Raw genomic sequence first — 24,663 nt, 5'->3', positions numbered from 1 at the left:
TTTTTCTAATTTTTTGTGTTTGATTGTCACTATTTTCTATGGAATTAATCTACCATGTGTGAACCCCCCCCCCCCCCCAACCAAAAAAAAAAAAAAAAAAAAATCATCTCCTTCCCCCCCATTTCTCTCTCTTTCCCAAATTTCACCCAAATTTCCTCAAGCTTCGTCGTTGCCACACTTCTCCTCGAGCTTCGCTGCCAACCGTCCTCCTCGCAGTCGCTAATCGAGCTCCTCCTCCTCTTCACGACCGCCAGCCTTGCTGCTCCTTTTCGCAACCACCGACCGCGCTTTTTCTCCTCTGCCAGATTGAGTTTTCGACGCATACAACAGAGAGATGATGGAGACGTGATTTGCTTTCAAATTCCATGAAAAATCCCCCGCCCCCCCCCCCCCCCACATTGTCACTATTTTCTATGGAATTAATCTGCCATGTGTGAACCCCCCCCCCCAAAAAAAAAAAAAAAAAAAAAAACCATCTCCTTCCCCCCCATTTCTCTCTCTTTCCCAAATTTCACCCAAATTTCCTCAAGCTTCGTCGTTGCCACACTTCTCCTCGAGCTTCGCTGCCAACCGTCCTCCTCGCAGTCGCTAATCGAGCTCCTCCTCCTCTTCACGACCGCCAGCCTTGCTGCTCCTTTTCGCAACCACCGACCGCGCTTTTTCTCCTCTGCCAGATTGAGTTTTCGACGCATACAACAGAGAGATGATGGAGACGTGATTTGCTTTCAAATTCCATGAAAAATCCCCCCCCCCCCCCCCCAAAATGAGAAAACATTTTTCAGCAAGTGAAAAAATAATATCACTTAGACCAAAAGTTTAGCCCATAAAAAACCTCAAAAACTAAAATTTGAGTAAAAATTAACCATTTTTGACAAAAAAAAATATGACCAATCAAACGTATCCTAAAATCACTAACAATCATTGAGAAACAAAGGCAAGCCATGAGACAATCTACTCTTCTATTTGAAAAACTCGAATAAAAAAATAAGAAACAATTATTGTGTCATAGACAAAAGTTTATTAAAAAATCGAATAAGACACAAAAGCCCAAAATAACCCTTTGGGTTAAAAGATGTAAATTTCCCCGTAAATCAGGAAAATCTCGCACAATGTCCAAACTAAATAACTTAACTTGTGAAAATCACTCCGAATATTCCAAGACAATGATAGACAATTATTCATAAAAAAAATCTAATTTTAAAAGAATTATAGAATATAAAGAAAAATATTATCTATGAGAATTCTAATCACAACAAAGACTTTATGGAAAAGAGCCAAATTGCAGTAGAAACTTGGCATTTGGGAAGGAGACTTTGGGATTTTATGGGTTTTTGGGTTTTAACAAAATCGTTTCCATCTTAAACTGGATAAAACAATTTGCAATTTGGCTACAGGAAGGCCATGCATCATGCAGATTAGTGGCAGCCAAGTGCCATCTTAAATGCAATTTTCTTTTCTTTTTTTCTTTTTTTTTTTTGCAAATTCTAGACCTTGAAAAAGCTTTTATAAACCTTTGGTACAACCCGACATGTAAATGAAACTCTTTTCTCGACCCTCTGCAGCGTACCAGCAGCAGCTCCTCCACTTCTCTCCTTTTCCAGTGGTTGCTTCGCCTTTGTCCCAGTCCCAGTACTCCCACCATGTTTCAGATCTTCAACAACGTTGACAGCCTGAACACACACACCCACATACATAACATACATATATTATTGTTGGAGGTTGGAGGATCAGTCTACAGTCCACAGCATGGCTCATCCATAATTATTATTTCTGTTTCAATTATGTCACATTGACTACTCACTCTCAGTCTCAGTCACTTATTAAACAGTACGGTCCTACCTGGTTGTATTGTTGCCACTCCGTATCTTTTATGCCATGCAAGTAATCTGGAAAACATGGCAACCACAGACCATCATGAATTTCTATAAAAACAATACTCTAATAGAGTGAAGGAACAAAAAAGCAAGCAAGCAAGCAATTACGAATAGCTACTAGTAAGCCACACACCCATCACGTGTACAGTCTCTACCTGAGTATGCCTTGTCCTTGAAAACAAGTAGACTGCCAGGCATCAGTAGCACTGAGAAAGGATGGTGACCATCCAACCACTGGTCATCATCTCCATCGCCACTCTTTATCGATGTGTTAGCCAGTTGCAAACTTGAATGCGGTGTAAAATCCATAACGACAGGTGATCCAAGAGACACAATTGCTACAACTGGAAAATAAGCAGGCCCATCCTGATGTGGCTGCATTAATTTTATGAACAACTATTGTTAGTGTGAGTGGCGCTAATTAAGAAAAAACACTTGCACAAGGGCAAAAACAATTCAGATATCAGGTCAAGCCTTAACCATTACGATTCTCAACAGAGAATTAAAATTCCCAATTACGGATGTTTCAGTTCACAACCTCGGGATTAGAGGGCACAGTAACAAGAAGAGAGGCATGTGAGCAAACCATTATGCCTTGGTTAGGAAGGTATTCATTAATGAGCACATGATTAATTGCTGATGGAAACAGGCATGACTCCTCAAAGATCTTGTTTGTAATTCTTCTCAGCCATGGAGGCACTGCGAATCAGAGACAGAAAGGCAACTTATTTGATCAAAGAAAATCAATGTTTAATGGAATAAGCAAGCTTCCCTAAATTCCCAGAGCTCATCATTTAACCAATAAATAGCAAAATATGGAATTTTGCATTGGTATAGATCCAGGCTGAGTCCAATCAAGTAGTATTGCTTAAATTTGAAGTCTGGAAAACTTGGCTTAAAAGGTGGTAAAAAACCTTGGAGAGTTTCTGTTCCGCGCCCAACCTAACTTGAACAATTTTGAGGAACTCTGATTTTCTCTGTCCCTTACCACTATTCTACTCAGAGTAACCCAGCATTGAAGTAAAATAACTAATTTCTAAATGCATATAACTAATAGGAGTGCGTTAAAACCCAAGTCTTTTTTCTTTTTGTCCACTATATTGTTATGTGCACTTGTTCTTGGATTGTGAGCAATCCTGGCGAAAACAGTGACTTTCAACACCGGTAGAGAAGGATGAAATAACTATTGGTACAACAGGGTTTGCTGCATGCAATGCATGGGAGGTAGCCCAACCAGATACCTGACAATGATCCGGAAAAAGTTGAACTGAATAATACCACGAGCACTACTTAACATTGCTTAGACAATGATCTATACCATGTCATGAACGAAAAGTTGCATGCTAGAATATGATCCGAATGAAACAGAAAGTCCGTTCTATCTTCAACAGAAGCTTCTGGGGGTTTCAAATGGCAAGAGGGCATTGATCTAACTTAACACAACCTGTATAATCATATTAGCAATATACGCTACGAATTGATGCAAAGCCTGTAAGATACATGAGCCAATAACAATATGTATCCAAAGATGGGTCTCCATCTGTCAAGCTAAAGAAGTGACATATAAATAAAATACCATCATATTTTTAACATGATAGATGTCCACGTCCAACCAAAACAATAACCAACCAAACATACACAAGTTGGTCGTTTAGCTGACAACACTATTTGCCTGGAGAACAAGGGAATTGCACTGAACAGCTTGAAGAATCCCGAAGGGTAGGTGTTGAAGTTCTAGCTCGCCTATAAGGTCCACAGAACACTTTGATAATCTTACAAATCAAATCCTAGAAGGGAATTTTTTTTTTTTTGGTGGGGGGGGGGGGGGGGGGGGATGTTGTCTTTTCTTTCTTGATAAAAATGTGTTAGGATCACGAGTCTCAGCCCTTAAGTTTGGGACACATCGAGCTCGGAATACAGCCCGAGCATTGGCCCAGTTAGCGATAACCCGAGGCAACTCAATAGCGATAATCAACATGCTGCGCCAATCAAGGCCCCAGCCTACATGCCAATGGATCAGCTAGGCTAGCATGTGCCATTTGAGGCCCCAGTTCTAATCTTAGCCCACAGTTCAGCCACAGAAGACCAGTCCAGCCCAGCAAGATGAAGCCCACAAGACCAGGCCCATCACAGGCCCAATCCAACAAGCCCACCAGCCCAACTCATGAAGACCAAAAGGCAAGAGACCAACAGCCAAGTCAGCATTCTCTTCATCTGGCTTCCATAAATTATTCCTTTAATAGTTCCTTTAATTGTTCTTTTATTTTAGCAGTTATGCATTCTCTTATAATTCCAACATTCATGTAGATTCATTTCTATTAAGCATGCATACATTGCATTAATGTACTGAGCAACCAGAGGGTCAGGGACAACTATCTATATAAGGCTTTGATCTACCTTCTATTTGAGACTTTTGAAGAGAATAGAAATCTAAAATTGCCTAAGATTCTATCTTGAGATAGTTAGGTGAAAATCACCCTTCCAAAAATTAGGGCATCCATCATTGGTGCTCTCGTTGAGAGGTTTCCTATCCTCTCTTTCGAAACTCTAGTGCTTCGAAGACCTTCTTAGAAGTTCTTGTCTATCCAACAATGGCAAGACAGATGCACAAAGACCACATTGAGAATCTAGAAAACATGGCCAACACCATGGACGAAAGATTCTCACGGGTAGAGCAGACCTTGCAAAATCTGACCATCCTGATGCAGTAACGACCACCAAGGTGTGGTAGTAGCCGTCAGCGATCTACTGCCTCAGCCAGCCAGAGGTCTGATTCTGGCTCTGATGGTGGATCGGAGACGGATGGAAGAGGTAGCAACTAGAACCCCACACGCAACACCTGCTCAGTATTCAAACCACGCCTGCAGTTTCCAACATTTTTTGGTGAGGATCCCATCTCTTGGAATCGTATGTGCGTGTGACAGCTACTGCCACCAATGGCTAGCCTCACCCTCAAGAAAATTGTTGCTCATATCTTGTGATTTGAAAAATAAATTGGCCCAATTAAGCCAAGAGATGGGATCCTCACCAGAAAATGTTGAAAACTGCAAGCACGGTTTGAATACTAGGCGGTTGTTGCATGTGGGGTTCCAGTTGTTGCCTCTTCCATCCGTCTCCGATCCACCATTAGAGCTAGAATCGGACCTCTGGCTGGCTGAGGTAGTAGATCGTTGCCTGTGGGAAGACGAACGACTACTGCCACGCCTTGGTGGCTGTTATTGCTGCATCAAGCTATCCAAGTGTGCTTTTGGACAGACAGAGTTGGAGTATCTAGGACACAGGATCTGCCCTAATGGTGTCAAGGTGGAGCCACAGAAAATAGTTGTTATCCAGTCATGGCATAACCCAAAGAATGTGATGATGGTATTTGAGACCGACCACCACGTGCTGCCTCGACAAATGGACCTCAGGAGTAGAACTTCGGACTTGGCTATGTCGGGCCTCGGGAATACAGCCTACAAAACAACGGAGTAACGAGGCTAAAGTCCCCCGGGATAAACTCTGACGCTCAAGTCAGTAGAGTAAATGCTGGTAGTAGAAAATGTAAGAGCTGAAGAGCTTGTCATACCTGGTGAGAACCTCTGCTTTTTATAGTCAGGTCCGTTATAGGGTACTCGAGATAAAACCCTAGATGGGCAGGCACGACTCTCAAGAGCCTCGGTCAAGCTGGAACGGATCTCGCGATCCGGTCCGGATTTTTCGGGCCCCGCTCCGGATTGTAGGCTTGCCACATGTCAGTCTCTCGGGCAATCCACGTGGTCAGCGAACCTACTAGTGCATGGGGGTATTTTTGTAATTTAGGTAGTGCCACATCACTTGCCCCCCACTCCTTGAGCTAAGCTGAAAATCATGTTGGGTCGAGGAGTAGCTTAATTTCTAGCATTATTTGACTGTAGATTTGACCCAAGATGCACAATAGTTTTAAGCATGAGATTAACGTTTAACGTCATTTATTACCTTAAAATTGAAAGAGGTGTTTGGTTTGAGGGAGGATTTCATTACCTTGTAATTATAAGGAGTGTTTGGTTGGAGGGCTTGGGTCTCTCTATATAAGCCCCAAGGCTCCACCCCTCAATTATCACTTCAAGGCAAGCTCCCAACCTTTGAGATTAGTCTTTCCCTCCCTTCTTCTTGTTTCTTCCTTTGCTTTTCTTTATATATATATATATATATTTATATATATTTATTTATTATTTTTTCATCTTCTTCCTCAGTCAAATCTCGGTCTGGCTGAGGTCAGCCTTGGCCAGGCTCGGCTCCTGGCTGAGCTCGACCTCGCCAGATCTTGGCGGGGCCGAGCCCCTCAGCCTAGTCTACGTCGACCAAGGCTGATGCCAGATCTCGGCCATGGCTGAGACGCGACCAGGGTCAGCCTGGCCGCCCTCAGCCAAGGCCAGCTTGACCGAGGTAGGCCATGGCCGACCTCCCCTTGGGGCGCTTGCCCCGCTGCTGCCCCCCTTTCCTTCTCTTTTTTATTTATTTGCTGCTCTCTTTTTTTAATATATATATATATATATATATATTTTATTAATAACAACAAAATAAACCTTAACTTAACTAACATGTTTCTTTTTTATTTTTTTGTCGCAAGTGTGGTTTAAGATTTCCCAAACTAAGTCGCGCCTGTTAAGCTCCATTTGGCTCGTGCCCAACTGTGGTTTTCCTTCCTTGACCTCTGCCTTCCTTCTCCTGGTCAGTGATTTCTTCTTGGCTAATCTTACTCATTTTTAGCATGTCTTCTTCTTTTTTCTCCTCGGATTTAAAAACCTTAAGTACTAGCTCTAGTAGTGAGGAATTGAACGTCGAATTATCCAGCCCCTCCCACAGCCCAAAAAGCTCAGGAGGCCTGAAAGAGTTTCTACTCATCCTTCTTTGTGTGAGTAGTGATCCCAACCTAGAGAACTTATCTGAAGATTTGACTATTGACCACTCCACCATAACCGAGAGAGAGTTATTTTCTCTCCTCAAGAAATACCACCTCATTCTTGATAAGTATTGGTAAAGAGAACCTCGACGTATAAAAGCCCACCAGGCCCCCCATGGTTGCATCACCGTATATGAGCAAACTCTTGTTGTCGGCCTTGAGTTTCCCCTCGCGGCTCCTGTAGTTGAGGTGTTCTCTGTCGTGGGGTTATGTCCCTCTCAGTTGACTCCCAATGGCTGGAGGTGCCTGACTATCTTCGTTCTCTGTTGTCGAGCTCGAGATATTGAGCCCACTGTCCAACTCTTTTTTAGGATGTTCAAGATAATCTCTATCAGTAAGACCGAACCTCAATTCCCCTTTTCTCCCCTCAACCAGCGTCAGTTCATAGTCGATAATCCCACCTCAGTAAAACGATGGAAGACTAGATTTTTCTTTGCTGGCCTGAAGGACGAGAATATCAGTATTGGGGTGCCAGTTGAGTGGGTTTTTCAGCCCTTGAAGATCCATAGTCGTGAGATCACGCAGGATGAGCTTCGTAATATTCAGATTTTGAAGGAGTTGAACCCTATCAGCGCTTGGGCATTGATATGTGACCGTACCTTGTACCTAAAAAGTTTATCCACTCACGCTTGCTCCGAGCCCGATGTTACTCTCATTTCTTCCACTATTTTCGTACTTTTGATTTGTTGTTTTTCTTGCCACTAACGTGAGCACGACTTTCATCTAGGGAAAGAACAAACGGAGACCCGCGGAGGATGAGGGTGCCACTGCTCCCAAGAAGGGAAAAGCTGCCTTGGATCCCCCTCCAGCCGGGGAAGGGGAGCCTAGCCGCCCTAGGAGGAAGAAAACTTTTCAACCTCCAAGACAACTCATCCCAGCACCCGATTCTCCCCCCCCCCCCCCCCAACTATTCAGACCATGTTCCTGATTGGGGAGTGAAGGAAAACGATCTCAGTCGGAATAGTCAGGTAGCAAGACGAATGATTCACCACTTCGCCACCCCTGTCGACCGTCAAGTGCTGGCTGAACAGTCATCGGAGGTAGTAGAAGCCGTTGTGCAAGCATTTGGCCCAAGTAATCCTTTCTACTTTATCAACATCTTTCAGGCTTAGCTATGTTACCCTTACTCATCTTGCTTATTACAGGTGGTCACGCTTGTTTTAGACTTCTCTGGACGCTTTGCCCAAGCTTCCAAGAAGACCCTAGAACTAGACACAGTTGCACGAGAGGGACGAGTTAGTAGAGAGCCAGAGGAAGAACCTGGATGAGTTGACCTCCAAGCGACAGTCCTTGGGCCTACGCATTCAGGAGCTCGAGGAAGAGCTATCCCAGGCAAACTCGCTCAATCGTAGGTACGAACGCGTGTATGCCGAGCTCGCGTTCGTACCTATGATTGAGCGAGTTCGCCTGGGATAGCTCTTCCTCGAGCTCCTGAATGCGTAGGCCCAAGGACTGTCGCTTGGAGGTCAACTCATCCAGGTTCTTCCTCTGGCTCTCTACTAACTCGTCCCTCTCGTGCAACTGTGTCTAGTTCTAAGGTCTTCTTGGAAACTTGGGCAAAGCGTCCAGAGAAGTCTAAAACAAGCGTGACCACCTGTAATAAGCAAGATGAGTAAGGCCAACATAGCTAAGCCTGAAAGATGTTGATAAAGTAGAAAGGATTACCTGGGCCAAATGCTTGCACAAGGCGCCTTCTACTACCTCCAAGGACTGTTCAGTCAGCACTTGACGGTCGGCAGGGGTGGCGAAGTGGTGAATCATTCGTCTCGCTATCTGACTATTCCGACTGAGATCGTTTTCCTTCACTCCCCAATCAGGAACACGGTCTGAATAGTGGGAGGGAGAATCGGGTGTTGGGATGAGTTGTCTCGGAGGTTGAGAGGTTTTCTTTCTCCTAGGGCGGCTAGGCTCCCCTTCCCCGACCGAAGGGGGATCCAGGGCAGCTTTTTCTTCTTGGGAGCAGTGGCACCCTCATCCTCCGCGGGTCTCCATTTGTTATTTCCCCAGATGAAGGCCGTACTCACCATTTTAGCTGTAAAAACACAGGCAAGACATTAGTGGCAAGAAAAACAACAAATCAAAAGTACGAAAAAAGTGGAAAAAATGACTACCTAGAGTGACATTGAACTCAAAGCAAGCGTGAGTGGATAAACCCCCCAGGTATAAGGTACGGTCACATATCAATGTTCAAACACTGATAGGGTTCAGCTCCCTCAAAATCTGAATATTACGAAGCTCATCCTGCGTGATCTCACGACTATGGATCTTCGAGGGTTGAAAAACTCACTCAACTGGCACCCCAAAACTGATATTCTCGTCCTTCAGGCCAGCAAAGAAAAATCTACTATTCTATCGTTTTACTGAGGTGGGATTATCGACTATGAACTGATGCTGGTTGAGGGGAGAAAAGGGGAACTGAGATTCGGTCTTACTAATAGAGATTACCTTGAACATCCTAAAAAAGAGTTGGGCAATGAGCTCAATATCTTGAGCTTGACAACAAAGAACGAAGATAGCTAGGCACCTCCAGCAATTGGGAGTCAACTGAGAGAGACATAACCGCATGGCAGAAAACACCTTGACTACAAGAGCCACGAGGGAAAACCTAAGGCCGGCAGCAAGGGCTTGCTCGTATACGGTGATACAACCCTGGGGGGCTTGGTGAACTTTTAGACCTCGGAGTTTTCTGTACCAATACTCATCAAGAATGAGGTGGTATTTCTTGAGAAGGAAAAACAACTCTCTATCGGTTATGGTGGAGTGGTCGATAGTCAAATCCTCAAATAAGTTCTCTAGGTTGGGATCACTACTCACATGAGACTCCGAAGAAGGATGAGGAAAAACTCTTTCAAGCCTCCTAAGCTTTTTAGGCCTACAGAGGGGGTTGTGGGAGGGGCTGGATAATTTGACGTTCAATTCCTCACTAATAGAGCTAGTACTTAAGGTTTCTGAATCCGAGGAGGAAGAAGAAGAAGAAGAAGACATGCTAAAAATGAGTAAGATTGGCTAAGAAGAAATCACTGACCAGGAGAAGGAAGGCAGAGGTTAAGGAAGGAAAACTATAGCTGGGCACGAGCCAAAGGGAGCTCAACAGGCACGACTTAGATTGAGAAATCTTAAACCACACTTGCGACAAAAAAGCAAAAAAAAACAGGTTAGTCAAGTTAAGACTTATTTTGTTGTTATTAATAATATATATTTATTAAAAAAATAGCAAATAAAAAAAAAAAAAAAAGGAAATGGGGGTAGCGACCAGGCCGCGCCTCAACCATGGTCGAGCTCGGCCAGGAGCCGAGGCCGACCTCGGTCATGGCCGAGATCTAGCCGAAGAAATAGATGAAAAAATAATTAAAAAAAAACAATATAAAGAAAGCAAAGGAAGAAACAAAAAGAAAACAAAGAAGAAGGGAGGAAAAGACTAACCTCAAAAGTTAGGACCTTGCCTTGAAGTGATAATTGAGGGGTAGGGCCTTGGGGCTTATATAGAGGGATCCAAACCCTCCAACCAAACACCCCTTATAATTACAAGGTAATAAATGCCTCTGTTGAGTTTGCCTAGAGTTTGTGCGATAGAAGATTAGTAAAATATTGAAGACCATCGATTGGAAGATTAGAACAGTTAGGGCTTAAAATTATAAGTGTAATTACTTAGAAATTTGAGGGGTCAAACTGTAATATTCCCATAGTAATTAGTTACATAGGGATGTCCACCCTTTCTATAAATAAAAGAGCAAGGGAGGCAGTCAAAGATGATGGTGTGAGAGAGTTTCTAATATTGTCTGTGATCAAGTGCTGGGTTTCCGTTCTTGAGAAGAGAAAGGCTGGTTTTAGTCTTGTGTTTTCTTGGTAGAATGAGTGCTTATACTCAGGGATATAGATGAGGGTTTAGAGGCTTGATGTACTAATCGATTTCATCCTAATAAAATGCTGAGAGCACTGGGGTGTTTGAAGGCTGGATGTAGGATTGCCAAAGTCATTCCGAACCAGGATAAATCTATGCCTAATGTTGTTTGGTTTGATGTTTCTTAATCACTTTTATTGTTCTTGCATTTCTTGTTTTACAGTTTCTGTTGTGATTGTTTCCTCGAGTGAGGGTGAGAGAATTGTTCAAGAACGATCCTATTGTGTCCTAATTTCTAACAGTCTCCCTCCAACCAAACACCCCTTACAATTTTAAGATAATAAATGACGCTGTTAAACGCTAATCTCATGCTTAAAAACACTCATGTGCATCTCGGGTCTAATCTATAGTCAAATAATCTCATAAATTAAGCTACTCTCGACCTAGCATGATTTTCAGCTCAGCTCAAGGTGTGGGGGGCAAAATGATGTGGCACTACCTAAATTACAATAATACCCCCACGCACTAGTAAGTTCACTCGCCACGTGGATTATCCAAGAGACTGAGACGTGGCAAGCCTACAATCCGGAGCGGAGTCTGGAAAATCCAGGCAGGACCATGAGACCCGTTCCAGCTTGACCGGGGCCCTCGGGAGTCGTGCCTGCCCATCTCGAGTTTTATCTCGAGTACCCCATAACGGACCTGACTATAAAAAGCAGAGGTGCTCACCAGGTATGACAAGCTTTCCAGCTCTTACATTTTCTACTACCCACATTTACTTTACTAACTTGAGCATCGGAGTCTACCCCGAGGGACCCTAGCCTTGTTACTCCGTTGTTTTGCAGGTTGTATTCCCAAGGCCCGACATAGCCAAGTCCGAAGTTCTACTCCTAATGTTCATTTGTCGAGGCGACACCTGGTTGTCGGTCTCAAATACCATCATCAGAATGTTTCCCAACTGCGCGGATTCTTGGGGCTGACAGGTTATTACTGGAAGTTTGTGCAGCACTATGGGCACGTTGGCCATTGCGGAATTCATAATCACTCACTGCATCTGTGCTTGTGCTGGCCTGTATCAGCTCCTAGCTATGCTAGTCTGTCTCAAGTGCATCTCGAATTTGCTACCAAATAGCCCACGTTGGCCCTGTGACAAGCAACAACGGGGCACTGTCGTCACGTCGAGACAAGGCATCAACAACCTTGTTCTGCGCCCTTAATCGGTAGACAATCTCATAGTCATACCCCATTAATTTGGCCACCCACTTCTGTTGATCTAGGGTCATAATCTATTGCTCCAAAAGGTGCCTCAAAGGCTGCTGGTCAGTCACAATTTGTAATCGCTGCCCCAATAAATAGGGTCTTCACACCCTGACTGCCTCAATAACAGCTAACATCTCCTTAGCATAGGCAGACCGTGTGGCCTTAGCTGGACCAAGCGCCTTGCTGAGATAGGCCATTGGTCAGCCTTGCTGCACAAGTGTTGTGCCAATGCCTATGTTACTGGCATCTGTATGGACTTCGAATGGTTGCGAGAAATCTGGTATAGCCAACATGGGAGTGCACGTCATGGCTTCCTTCAGTGCTGCAAAGGCTTGGTCAACCTCTTCTGTCCACAAAAACTTATCCTTCTTCAAGAGATGCATCAATGGCTTGGCGATAACCCCATAATGTTGCACAAACTTTTGGTAATAGCCCGTCAGTCCAAAGAATCCGCGTGGCTGGGAAACATTCTTTGGCTTGGGTCATGACTAGATAGCAACTATTTTTTGTGGCTCCACCTTAACACCATCAGGGCAGATCCTGTGTCCCAGATACTCCAACTTTGTCTGTCCAAAAGCACACTTGGACAACTTTCTCCGGCCAGTATGCTCAAAACTTGCTCCAAATGCTGCAAATGTTGGTCCCTGGACTTCAAATAAACCAGTATATCATCGAAAAAATACTACCACAAACTAACGTAACATGTGCTGGAAAATGTAATTCATGGCCGCTTAGACAGTTGATGGTGCGTTGCACAAGCCGAAAGGCATGACTAGATACTCATAGTGCCCATGGTGTGTCTGAAACGCAATCTTATGTATATCTCCCAAGTGCTTCCGAATCTGATGGTAGCCTGCCCGTAAGTCCAATTTTGTAAAGATTGTTGACCCTGCTAACTCATCCAGCATGTCATCAATGGCTGGAATAAAAAATCTATCCTTCACTGTCGCCTTATTGAGTGCTCGGTAATCAGTACAGATTCTACAAAAGCACCAAGTTCCATCTTTCTTCTTAACCAGCAAAACTGGTGATGAGAATGGATTGGTACTGGGTCGCACTAGATTTTTCTATAACATCTCCTTCACTTGCCTTTCAATCTCAGCTTTCTGGTGGTGGGCATATCGGTAGGGGGCTACATTAATAGGCTACTCATCCAGCAAGGGAATGCGGTGATCGAAAGGCCGGCTTGGTGGCAAGTTTGTGGGCTCCTGCATCACTGTAGGGAACTTGGTCAAGACTGCCTATATGTCAGCAGGCAACTCCACCTCATCCTTTGCTTGAGAGCTGTCGGGACCCCGTGGCTGGGATGCTATTTGTATGGCATAGCAATCACTGCCTGCCCGAATTAGTTTTTGTATCACATTCACCTTGGCTGCCCGGGCGGCACCCGGCTGCATAGCCAAGTGAACTTGTTAGCCCACTAAGGTGAATTCCATCACCATCTGCTTATAATCAAACACAACCTTGCCCAATTGGGCTAGCCACTGCACACCTAGTACTGTCTACTCCAGCTAATGGTATGACATACAAATCTACAATAACAGCAATGTGCTGGATTTTCAAACTTACAACCTTGCACTGCTGTGTGCATGTGAGGCGCTCTCCACTGGCTACTCGCACCTCAAAGGGCTCAATGTTGATAGTTGGAATTTGCAGCTTGTGGGCGACTTTGGTGCTAATGAAATTGTGGGTTGAGCCATTGTCGATCAGCAGGCTAACAACTTTTCCCTTAAGCATCGTTGTCACCCGCATAGTCTGTGGCCTCACAGATCTTGCCAACGCATGAAGGGACACCTCTGGCAGATCCTCAACCTCCACCCCGTTGTTGGTTGCAGTCGTGTCAAAGGGCATGCCGGGCTCTGCCTCTTCATCTTCCTCCTCCTTTGTGGGTCATCTACCTCGATCAGGAAAGATTGGAACACCTTGCACTTGTGGCCTGAGGTGAACTTTTTGTAGCAGTTGAAACCAACGCCTTACTCGTGCCTCTTCTGCATCTAGGCCCATGATAGCCTCTTGACTCCTGGTGGTATGCGTTTGCTGGCAACAGCTTGTGGCATAAGCGACAGTTTGCCTTCTGTGCCCCAGAACTAGATCCAGCCATGACAAGGCTCTTGAAAGTCGTGGCCTTGTGCATGGCGCGCAATTGATCATCCTTCAGCCGGGCAATATCGATTGTCTGACGCATGTCAGTTGGCCGATGAAGCTTGACTTCTACAACGATGTCCGGATACAGGCATAAACGCCCCAATTAATGCCTTCTCTGGCCAATCGTTGAATTGTGTGGCCACCCATTCAAATTCTTGCTGGTAGTCCCTCAAGGATCCTGTTTGGCGCATCTTGGATAGGACTTCATCATGGTCCACGTAGCCTATAAGCCCAAAACAAGTCCGCACCTCCTGTTCAAAATCCTTCCAACGGATGCTCTTGCCTTGATTCTCGTATGTGCGTGACAGCCACTGCCACCAATGGCTAGCCTCGCCCTCAAGCAAATAGGCGGCATACTCCACCTTTTCCTTGCTGCTCATATCTTGTGACATGAAAAATAAATTGGCCCGGTTAAGCCAATAGATGGGATCCCCACTAGAAAATGTTGGAAACTGCAAGCGCAGTTTGAATACTAGGCAAGTGTTGCGTGCGGGGTTCTGTGGGGTTCCAATTCCTACCTCTTCCATCTGTCTCCGATCCACCATCAAAGCTAGAATCGAACCTCTGGCTGGCTAAGGCAGTAGATCGCCGCCTGTGGGAAGAAAAATGGATACTGCCACGCCTTGGCGGTTGTTGCTGTTGTTGTTACATTAGGATGGTCAGATTTTGCAAGGTCTGCTCCACCCGTGAGAATCTTTCGTCCATGGTGTTGGCCATGTTTTTTAGATTCTCGATGCAGTCCCTGTGCGTCTGTCTTGTCATTGTTGGATAGACAAGAACTTCTGAGAACATCTTCCAAGCACTAGAGCTTCGAAAGAGAGGATAGGAAACCTCTCAACGAGAGCACCAATGATGGATGCCCTAGTTCTTGGAATGGTGATTTTCACCTAACTATCTCATGATAGAAGGGAGAAATTAAAAGTGTGAACACACTTAGACAATTTCAGATTTCTCATCTCTTCAAAAGTCTCAAATAGAAGGCAGATCAAAGCCTTATATAGATGGTTGTCCGTGACCCTCTAGTTACTCAGTACATTAATGCAATGCATGCATGCTTAATAGAAATAAATCTACATGAATGCTATAATTAAAAGAGAATACATAACTGCTGAAATAAAGGAACAATTAAAGGAATAATTTATGGAAGCCAGATGAAGAGAATGTTGACTTCATTGTTGGTCTCTTGGCTTCTGGGCTTCATGAGTTGGGCTAGTGGGTTTGTTGGATTGGGCCTGGTCTTGTGGGCTTCATCTTGTTGGGCTAGGTTGGCCTTCTGTGGCTGAACTATGGGCTAAGATTAGAACTAGGGCCTCAAATGGCACAAGCTGGCCCAACTGATCCATTGGCATGTAGGTGATAGAAACCCTGATAGAAATCCAAATAACAATCGAATATCAATAGCTATCAATACTTTTTAGCAAGAAAATAAGAACAATCCAGGGCATTCAAGAGGCCCTTACTTTCCCAATTCTTCTATCAAAAACCAGCTACCCTCTCCCTCTTATTCTCAGCTATTTATACCTCTCATCTGCCCTTCTCTAACTGAATTCCCTTGCACATGCAAGATTATTCCCTCCACATATGGATTACAAAACTACCCCCCCATACACACATGTTGATTGTAACAACCTGCATAGGTTAATTCCCTATTCTAACCTTTATGCATCCTGGTCTTTGGTAGGTCTGGTACACCGATGGCCTATCATTACTCCCCTCCTGCACTTTCACCTTGTCCTCAAGGTGAAAAGTAGGAAATTGTTGTTGAATCGTAGGGCTCCCAGGTGGTCCAGGACCCACTTGGGCTTGGAGTATGTGAATCTCGTCTTTAATTCGTTGGGCGGTCTCCATGATTTGCGATAGACCCGATGGCTGTAACACCCCAACTTCTACCCTGATTTTTGGCTTCAGCTGATTAACAAATGTGCCCTCCAGTATGGCCACTGAAAGTTTTCCCACTCGGGCCGCCAAAGTCTCAAAGAGGAGGCAGTATTCCCACATGGAGTCATCCTGCCTGGGGGCTAACAACCTTTCCTCCATTGATCCCTCCTGTGAAGATCAAAATTGTTTACTTGGGTGGATCTTTAGATCCTCCCAATTTCGAACTCCCTTTTGTCGAGTATCCCATTGAAACCACGCCACAGCCCTTGCTTCGAAACACAGAGCAGCCGACTCAATGGCTGACTCGATTTTCTCCTCCTCGGACAGTTGATTGATAGAGAAATATCTTTCGGCTCGGAAAATCCATTCATCCAAATTTTTCTCTTCAAAATTCAGCATCTCCAGCCATCTTCCCCGCACTTCCGGCCGCCCATTCCCTCTAATTCCACCCTCGAACTCCCTGCCCATTTCGATTCCAGGTGATCCCTCGGAATTCTGGGTAAATTCCGAAGGTCTATCTCCCTCCTTCGCTTTGCTCTTCCTCTCCCGTTCTGGATCCTCCCACTTCGTCCTCAAGTATGCGAACTGGTCCAGCATGATTCTTACCTTCCTTTCCATCGATTGCACCTCCCCTCTTCTGGCGTCGACTCCCTTCTGCATCCCCTCCATCTTCTCTACGATCATCTGCTCCAACCCGATCAACCTCGACACTCTCATCTCGGCTCGGATGACGGCTTTAATCCGCTGATAAAGTGGCCCTTGACGGACCCCCACTGTCGAAGCGCAAGGAACCCCTCTTCCACCGTGCTTTCCTGTGCAGGCCTGAACCTATTCCTCAACATCGCCTTGAGCTCCTTTCAGTTCCTCACCCGTCTTTGTCTTTGCTCCCACTGGAACCACGACAGAGCCACTCCTTCAAAGCATAAGGCCGCTGACTCCAACTTCTCCGCATCAAACAGCTGGTTCACAATGAAGTAGCGATCAACCCTAAAGACCCAACCATCTGGATCATCTCCCTCGAAGATGGGTATTTCCAGGCGTCTCCCACGGTACTACTGCCTTCCGACGCCATTGACCCAGTCGCCCCCTTCGCCACTCCTCCCTCTAGCTACCGGCGTTCCCTCCCTTGACAAAGGCGAACCCGCAAGTTGGTCTTCCTCATCTCGCTTCCCCTTCCTCCCTTTCTCCTGCTCATCCCATTGCGCCATTAATAGGTTGAATCGGTCCATCATCCCCGCCATGCTCTTTTTAATATTTTGCACCCTCATGACCTCTACCTTCACCAATTCTATACTATCTTGTAAACCCGCCATACGCCCCTCCAGCTCACCCACTCTTTCCGAAACAGTCATCCCCATGGATCGATTGCTCTGATACCAAATTAATAGGAACCCTGATAGAAATCCAAACAATCGAATATCAATAGCTATCAATACTTTTCAGCAAGAAAACAAGAACAATCCAGGGCATTCGAGAGGCCCTTACTCTCCCAATTCTTCTATCAAAAACCAACTACCCTCTCCCTCTTATTCTCAGCTATTTATACCTCTCCTCTACCCCTCTCTAACCGAATTCCCTTGCACATGCAAGATTATTCCCTCCGCATATGGATTACAAAACTACCCCCCCCCCCCCCCATACACACATGCTGATTGTAACAACCTACATATGTTAATTCCCTATTCTATCCTTCATGCATGCTGGTCTTTGGTAGGTCTGGTACATCGATGGCCTATCAGTAGGCTGGGGCCTCAACTGGCGCAGCATGTTGACTATCACTATTAGGTTGCCTCGAGTTATCGCTAATTGCGCCAATGCTCGGCCTGTTGTCCGAGCCCGATGTGTCCCGAACCTCAAGGGTTGAGACTTGCAATCCGAACATTAGTCAGCATTCTCTTCATCTGGCTTCCATAAATTATTCTTTTAATAGTTCCTTTAATTGTTCTTTTATTTCAGCAGTTATGTATTCTCTTTTAATTCTAACATTCATGCAAATTCATTTCTGTTAAGCATGCATGCATTGCATTAATGTATTGAGAAACAAGAGGGTCAGGGACAGCCATCTATATAAGGCTTTGATCTGCCTTCTATTTGAGACTTTTGAAGAGAATAGAAATTCGAAATTGCCTAAGTGTCTTCACACTTTTGATTTCTCCCTTCTATCCTAAGATAGTTAGGTGAAAATCACCCTTTCAAGAACTAAGGCATCCATCATTGGTGCTCTCATTGAGAGTCGAACTCCGAAGGTGGTGACAACGTCGCAATTGGAGCACCGAAGAGAGAGATCGAGGCAAAAACATCTCTGCACACAAATCTGATGGGTGGCGTATGGCAACGGCGACAGTGGTGGGGTTCCGAGCTTAGGCCAATCTGAGGTCAACAATGCAACGACGGCGGTGGCGCGAGCAGTTGGTGGACGAAAAGTGGGTGCAATGGCCGACGATTTAGATCTAGCAGATTTGATGAGCAGTGCGCGATAACACATGGCAATGGCAACAGTAGTGGGGCTTCGAGGTTGGGCCGATTTGAGGCCAGCAATGCAACAGCGACGGTAGCACGAGCAGGTGGTGGTCGAAAAGTGGGCTGATGGGCAGCGCGTGGCAATTGGGCAGAAAGAGTCGGACACGCGTGACAGCACGTGAGGGCTTCAACGGCGATGAGTCTCTAATGGTCAGCCGATCTGATGACGGTGAACACTATGGTAGCGGTGGTGTTGGCAAATGGTGGCTAGACAGTGGAAGTTTAGCCTTCACAGGGGCGAAAAGGACAGAAAAAAAAAATTTAGGGTTTGGAGATTGTTGGAGAAGGATACACAGCAGTGGCTTATCACCAGTGGCTCTAATACCATGTGAGAATTTAGAGAGAAAGAGAGATCGTTTGAGGAATTTCTCTTATATTACAAACTAAGATATGGAACACGTATATATACAAATACCATGACATAAGCTATGACATAATGCTAACTCATGACATAAGTCATGACATAATACTAACTATCTCTATATACAAGTCAACAAAATTGATGCTATGATCATTAGAATTACAGCTAAGAATCAATTGGCTCCGATCTACTGTGAACTATCGCCTCCAATCACTACAACTGATCGCTGATGATTACAACTGGGGATCAACAATTGCTCAAGATCTGCTTCCAATCCGCACCTTCCTTACTCGTCTCAATCTCAATTTAGCAGCCGAGGACCACCAGCTCTAATACCATTTGTCATGTATGTAAGATTTGGATGGGAAATTGGAAGAATCTAAGAGAGCATTAGAATAGAAATGGAGGGAGAAACAGATAGAAATGAGGGAGAAATGCAAACAGAAAAGAGAAAGAGAATCAGAGAGAAAAGAAAGAGAGATCAGAAAAGTTGAGAGAGAACCAGATTCAAATATCATTCATTATGTCATTCTCTAATTGATCTAACCTATTTATAGGCTACTCTATCTTTTCAGTTACAGTACAACTGAAAGGTACAACTACTACAACAGCAATGTACAATCGAAAGAGAAATACATATATACATAATTAATGTTATATTCTTGGAGATCCTTGGGGTTGTGACAGACAGCTCTACACTACTGTTGATAAAGGAATGTTCTTGTGCAGTCATTGATGTATGCTGATGATGGTTGATTTTCTGCTGCTATGCTTTGGTCTTGCTGTATGCAATGGCAAGTTGCTGATGGTGGTGAAGATGGTTATGGGATTGTTGTACAAAACTAATGGTGTTGCTGCTACTCTTCTGAAATCTTTTGGGGGCTGTGAAGACTTCCAAACAGTTTGTGTTTTGTTTGGAAATTTCAGTGCTCCAATAAACTGATGAATCAAGAAGTGAAAACTTGAAAATGAATTTTGCTTTGAAAACTGACGCAGGACAGCAAAGAATCACAAAAAGTTGAAGAGAGGGAAATGATAAAGAAGAAGAAGAAGAAGAAGAAGCTGGAGAAGAGAAAAGAAAAACAAGAGAAAAGAGCTGAGAGAGAGAGAGAGAAAATTTAAGAAGGATATATCATACTAATGATTCATCAAAGTCCGGAAAAAAGGTTTCATTGTGTTGTCTATTTATAGGCAACTAAAACATAATAACCTAATCAAAATATGATTCCATAGTTATTACTGGCGCAAGGCACTCTAAGGCATAAAGGGGTCCTAGAGCCCGAGGCACAAGGTGCAAGGTGAGGCAAACGCCTGGCAAAGGCAACACGCACTGAGAAAAATATATAATTTAACTAAATATAAGCAAATTAAAAGGATAAAAACAAGATATAATAAATTAACAAGTATTCATCATCAAATTCAAACATAAACAATTCATAATCAAACAAAATAATTCAAGAAAACAAACACAACAATAATTACATCCAACATCAATCATAAGATGATCTTCTTGATCATCGTCATCGTCATCGTTGTCGTCATCGTCTAAATTATATTGCTCACTTCCAAAGTCTTGATTCATTGTAGTTTGTCTCATCTTCTTCCTATCTTGCAATACTTTCTCTGCACTAGGAGTACAAAATACATCCATTGGCCCTTTTATTTTTGCCTTTTTCACATTGAAAGACTCACTACTACCCTCTTTTGAACTCTTAATTTTGAGTCCAACAATATCATCTTCATCTACATCATTGCCCAAAGCATCCACATCTTCAAAATATAACTTTTCTCCACACTCATTGCAGCTTTTTTTCTCCATAAATTCCTTGATTTCTATTTTAATATGCAGTGGACATTTTGCACAAGGTTTAGTATTACAAAATCCGCCAACAATATGCTACTAAGCTCTATAAATTCCTCCCTCTATAATTTTTTTGCAAAAATTACAAATTAGATCATTTGTGCTATTTGGCTTGGCAAGACAAATATATTTCCATGCTGGGTCTTTTCGATTACCAGCAGTGCTACCACTAGAAGACTCCATAAAAGACTGAAATTTAAAAAAAAAAAATTACAATGTAAAATTCGGCATTTCCCCACCTTCTGACTGACATTTAATATTCTCATGTGTTTTTGGCTAGTAATTTCCTATTAGTAGCAATTTGGTATTCATTAACCAACTACTACAAAATCAATTAAATGCTACAAAATTAAATTTAGTCAGAGCAAGATTGTATTTTTTTTTTTTTTTTTGGTCTAAAAAATTAAAATTTTGATTATAAAAAGAAACTTGAAAATTAAAATGTATAATTTTGAAAACAAAAATAAGAACTCAGATGAACTAATACCCACAATTGTAAAAGGCAAAATATTGAAAAAAAAAAAAGAAAACAAAAAAAAATTGGCATCATTTCCCCTTAATAATAGTGATAATCTTCAATTTTTAAGAAGAAAAAATAAAAAGAGAGAGAAAGAGGCAAAACCGAAATAGAAGGAAGAAAAAAAAGAAAGAGAGGGATGAGATGAGAAAGAAAAAGAAAAAACATACCTATTTCAGTGGCAGCTTGTCCTTGTTCCGTCGTCGGCCGGCCAATCTTGTCGAAAGAAGTGTAAACTTCTCTCTAGTGTCGCAAGAAGGAAGAGAGGCTTTTAGGGCTTTGGGTCTGTCTCCATCGAGTATTTACGGCTGGGTTTTTCCTTTTTTACTTTTTTTAATATATTAAAAATATGAGCAGCGCGCCTCTTGCCTCTACTAAGGCACGCGCCTCAACAGATAAACGCCCACCTCTTTAAGGTCGCCTCGCCTTGGGGGCTCTAAGGCACAGGGCCCTTGCGCCTTGCACCTGAGGCACACATTTCACAACTATGTATGATTCTAATCTCTAAATCAAATATAACTTTAACTAATTCCTAAATAAAATATAATTCTATCATCTAAACAACTATGATAAATCAAAGCAAAACAAGATAAGTAAATCTCAAAACAAGATAAAACTTAATCAAAGTCTAATCTCTAAAAATAATATAAGAAATAATCAAAATAGGAAACATATCCCTATCACATTGATGTGAACGGCAAAGATGCAAAGGCAAGGGTTGTCCAAGAGCATGTAAGTTTTGGGCCAATTACTCGTTCAAGGGCTAAACGATTTCAAAAGGAACTTTAGTTATTTATTGGGAAGAGTTCAGCCCATTTGGAAGAATTAGAATTCAAAGTGAAGGAATTAAAGCCCAAATTAATCACATTGTTTGTTTGCTTGGAAGCCCAAGACCAAAATGCAACATAGACACTCCACGATCAAGTTCAAGCAATCAACCTATCTGCCAAGCCCAAGTCTTTCCAACAAGACCAAGTCTCATAACTGATGTCATCCATGATGTCACCCTTCATTGTTTGAGAGTGTTTTGACTTTTATGTATCATTGTGTTTTATCATCATGATTCTTCCCTTTGTCAAAAGTGGCTTAAAATATGTTTTTCTTTATGCTTTTAGTTTGTCTTTTATCATCATTAGCCCCCTTTTGTCAAAAGAGGCAATCATGATTCCCTTTGTCAAAAGTGGCATGATAATGTTTTACATTATACTTTTGATTTGTCTTTTATCATCATTGGCCCTCTTTTCTCAAAAGAGGCAATGATGTTGTCTATCTTTAATTATTAGGTTTGTCTTTAAGACTAGTATTTATATGTGTGATCTTGTAATGTTTTGGCATAAACATTTTTATGAAGAAAGTGCAGAGAGCATTTTTATCCTAATTCTTATCTAAGTAATTCATTTGTTTAGTGGCGAATTTACTTGATTCTTATCACTCTTCCTTCTTCTATCTTAGAGTGTGGCAAATCAAAACTAGTATTTTCTTGTTTGTGGCGAACTTTCTTATCAAACAAAGGGTGCTAGTATTTCTTTTATATTTCGAGCACATCACACATTCCCTCGACTCTCGTACTCAAAACTCCCAAAGTTATTTGTAGGACAATAGATAGTCATCTACCTCCACTCAAGACCCATTGGCATTTCTGTAGTGGAGTCTTAAACCAAGGATTTCGCCTAAAACACTCAACCACCTCCTTGTTTTCCCAACAAAGGTGTTTGGACCAAGGTTTTGCTAAGACTCGTAGAAGTTGATAAACTAGGCTATAAAGGAGCCCCCAATTTCAAAGTAGGGTTTGTAAAATATGTGTTCTTACCAATAAGAAACCAGTAGTAATACGCAGGTCTAGTAATCACCTTATGGGAGAATCCCTTCACCATGGCAAACTAAAAGTGGAACCTATTACCATTCCCCTCCCAAAACTTAAGCCAGTCTAAGTGCCACCCACATTAACCCTTGATCTCCTTCTAGGTCCAAGAAAACACGAGTCACTTATCAATTTTTTGATTACATGTCAGATGTCCTAGCATATCTAGAATGAAGATGTTAAGTTATTTCTGTTCACTGCCTATTGAATTGAAAATAAGGTTTTTCATGGTGCTAGAGCATAAAAAATTCTGTAGCGCCTAGAAATTAAAATTTTTCCCAACTAACAAGCCCCTAGCCTAAACTATATATGGTTGAGAATAATTGGAATGAAGTGATGCAGTAAATATTTTCCAAGGTTTTCCGCATTTGTAGGGTTGTAATATTCTCTCTGTGTTCCAAAGGTGGCAAAAATCAACTTGGCATTTCAGTTTCATGGTTGCATACAAATACAACCCTCAGGAAGCAGGGAGCCCTTGTGCACTAGGGCCGCCTATCATTTTTAATGTTTTTGCAATAAAACCATCATCTGCAGAATTAAGTTGAAGCCACCTTGAACCATTTCGAGAAGGTTTTTAAGCTACAATACAAAAAAGGGATGACCAGGTAAAGTGGGAAAATACTCAATAAATCCATATTCGACAAGTAAAAGTTGAGAACAAAAGTGAAGATATTATCTAACACTTACAATCTTGCGCCAGAAGACCCTTTTCATGGACAACCCCTCCTGTAGCCAACAGATAAATGCAGTGCAGAGGTAGGGTTTCCATTTCAGAAGGCTGACAAATAAATAATTAAGAAAGGGGGCGGGCAGACAAAGTGTTGGGAGTGCGATATACCCCAATTTTGTAGTCGCCTGTTCTTCAAGGCTTTCCATTTAGAAATTGGAGCTTGGTAAATCTACAAGACAAAGCCAAAACGCGATGATAAGCAAAGCGGATACTATTCGATTAAACCCCCAGAGAAGAGAAGAACGAATGATTACTACTACATTACGAAGGAGCTCTTGTTGTTGGGTATCATTGATGAAGTCCGGAATGTAAAACAAAGTGGGCACTGACCCAACCACGAACTTGTTCCAATTCTCTTCTCTGCTTTCCATGGCGATGGCGGCGATGGCGGCGGCGGCGGCGGCGGCGGGGGGCGGTAGGCCCTCGAACAATCGCAAACTTATTAAGACTTCAGTCTGTGAGCCCTCCGAACAATCGCAAACTTATTAATACTTCATTCTGTGAACCTCTCAAGTAATTATGTGAGGGTATCTAACCGTTTTAATAAAAAATTGTAAGATTATTAAAAAAGAGTGATAAATAAATGATGCTTAATTATAATTCACAAATCATTAAGGCTGGCCAAATCTATATTTTTATTTAATTTTATATTTTTTTATGTTTATTTAATTTTCTTATTATTTTAATACATCATTTAACAAATATTTTTAAATCAATTTAATTATTGTACTATGACATTTTTTCATATAATAACTCAAAATTTTCGTTATTTTGATTATATTCATATACCTGTATTTTTTAATTAATTTAATATTTTTTTTATTTACACGTTAAAGTACATGAATTAAATTAAATCAAAAATATAAGTACATGGATGTAATTAAAATAATA

The 24,663-nt window shown here is 42.7% G+C and overlaps 1 protein-coding gene across 4 annotated transcripts; it reads right to left on the bottom strand.

The window, feature by feature from the left end:
- Positions 1 to 1,447: 1,447 nt before the first annotated feature.
- LOC127806101 (uncharacterized) lies at positions 1,448 to 24,254 on the bottom strand. Of its 4 annotated transcripts, none has more exons than XM_052343121.1 (7): positions 24,027 to 24,254; positions 23,881 to 23,941; positions 23,730 to 23,768; positions 2,461 to 2,573; positions 2,030 to 2,249; positions 1,840 to 1,886; positions 1,448 to 1,670 (listed from the first exon to the last, which is right to left on the bottom strand). In XM_052343121.1, exons 1-7 carry the CDS (start codon positions 24,141 to 24,143, stop codon positions 1,485 to 1,487), a joined length of 783 nt encoding a protein of 260 aa, XP_052199081.1. In that variant the 5' UTR covers positions 24,144 to 24,254; the 3' UTR covers positions 1,448 to 1,484. The 4 variants fall into 4 exon arrangements, with proteins under 4 accessions (XP_052199081.1, XP_052199091.1, XP_052199100.1 ...); XM_052343131.1 differs by having other exon boundaries at positions 24,030 to 24,254; XM_052343140.1 differs by having other exon boundaries at positions 24,033 to 24,254.
- Between the last annotated feature and the right edge of the window lie 409 nt (positions 24,255 to 24,663).

The sequence above is a fragment of the Diospyros lotus genome, chromosome 1 (assembly GCF_014633365.1).
Source record: "Diospyros lotus cultivar Yz01 chromosome 1, ASM1463336v1, whole genome shotgun sequence".
In the NCBI taxonomy this organism is placed as follows: Eukaryota; Viridiplantae; Streptophyta; class Magnoliopsida; order Ericales; family Ebenaceae; genus Diospyros; species Diospyros lotus.
Note: the sequence above shows the minus strand (reverse complement) of the source record. Positions and strands in the feature narration are given on the sequence as shown.

What these genes read in the sequence shown, in the direction of transcription:
- LOC127806101 (XM_052343121.1), bottom strand. Translation starts at nt 24,143, where the DNA reads ATGGAAAGCAGAGAAGAGAATTGGAACAAGTTCGTGGTTGGGTCAGTG. An exon ending in CAGGCGACTACAAAATTGGG is followed by an intron (nt 23,769 to 23,880) that starts GTATATCGCACT and finishes TGTTGGCTACAG; the next exon opens with GAGGGGTTGTCCATGAAAAG. An exon ending in TTCCTAACCAAGGCATAATG is followed by an intron (nt 2,250 to 2,460) that starts GTTTGCTCACAT and finishes AAATTAATGCAG; the next exon opens with CCACATCAGGATGGGCCTGC.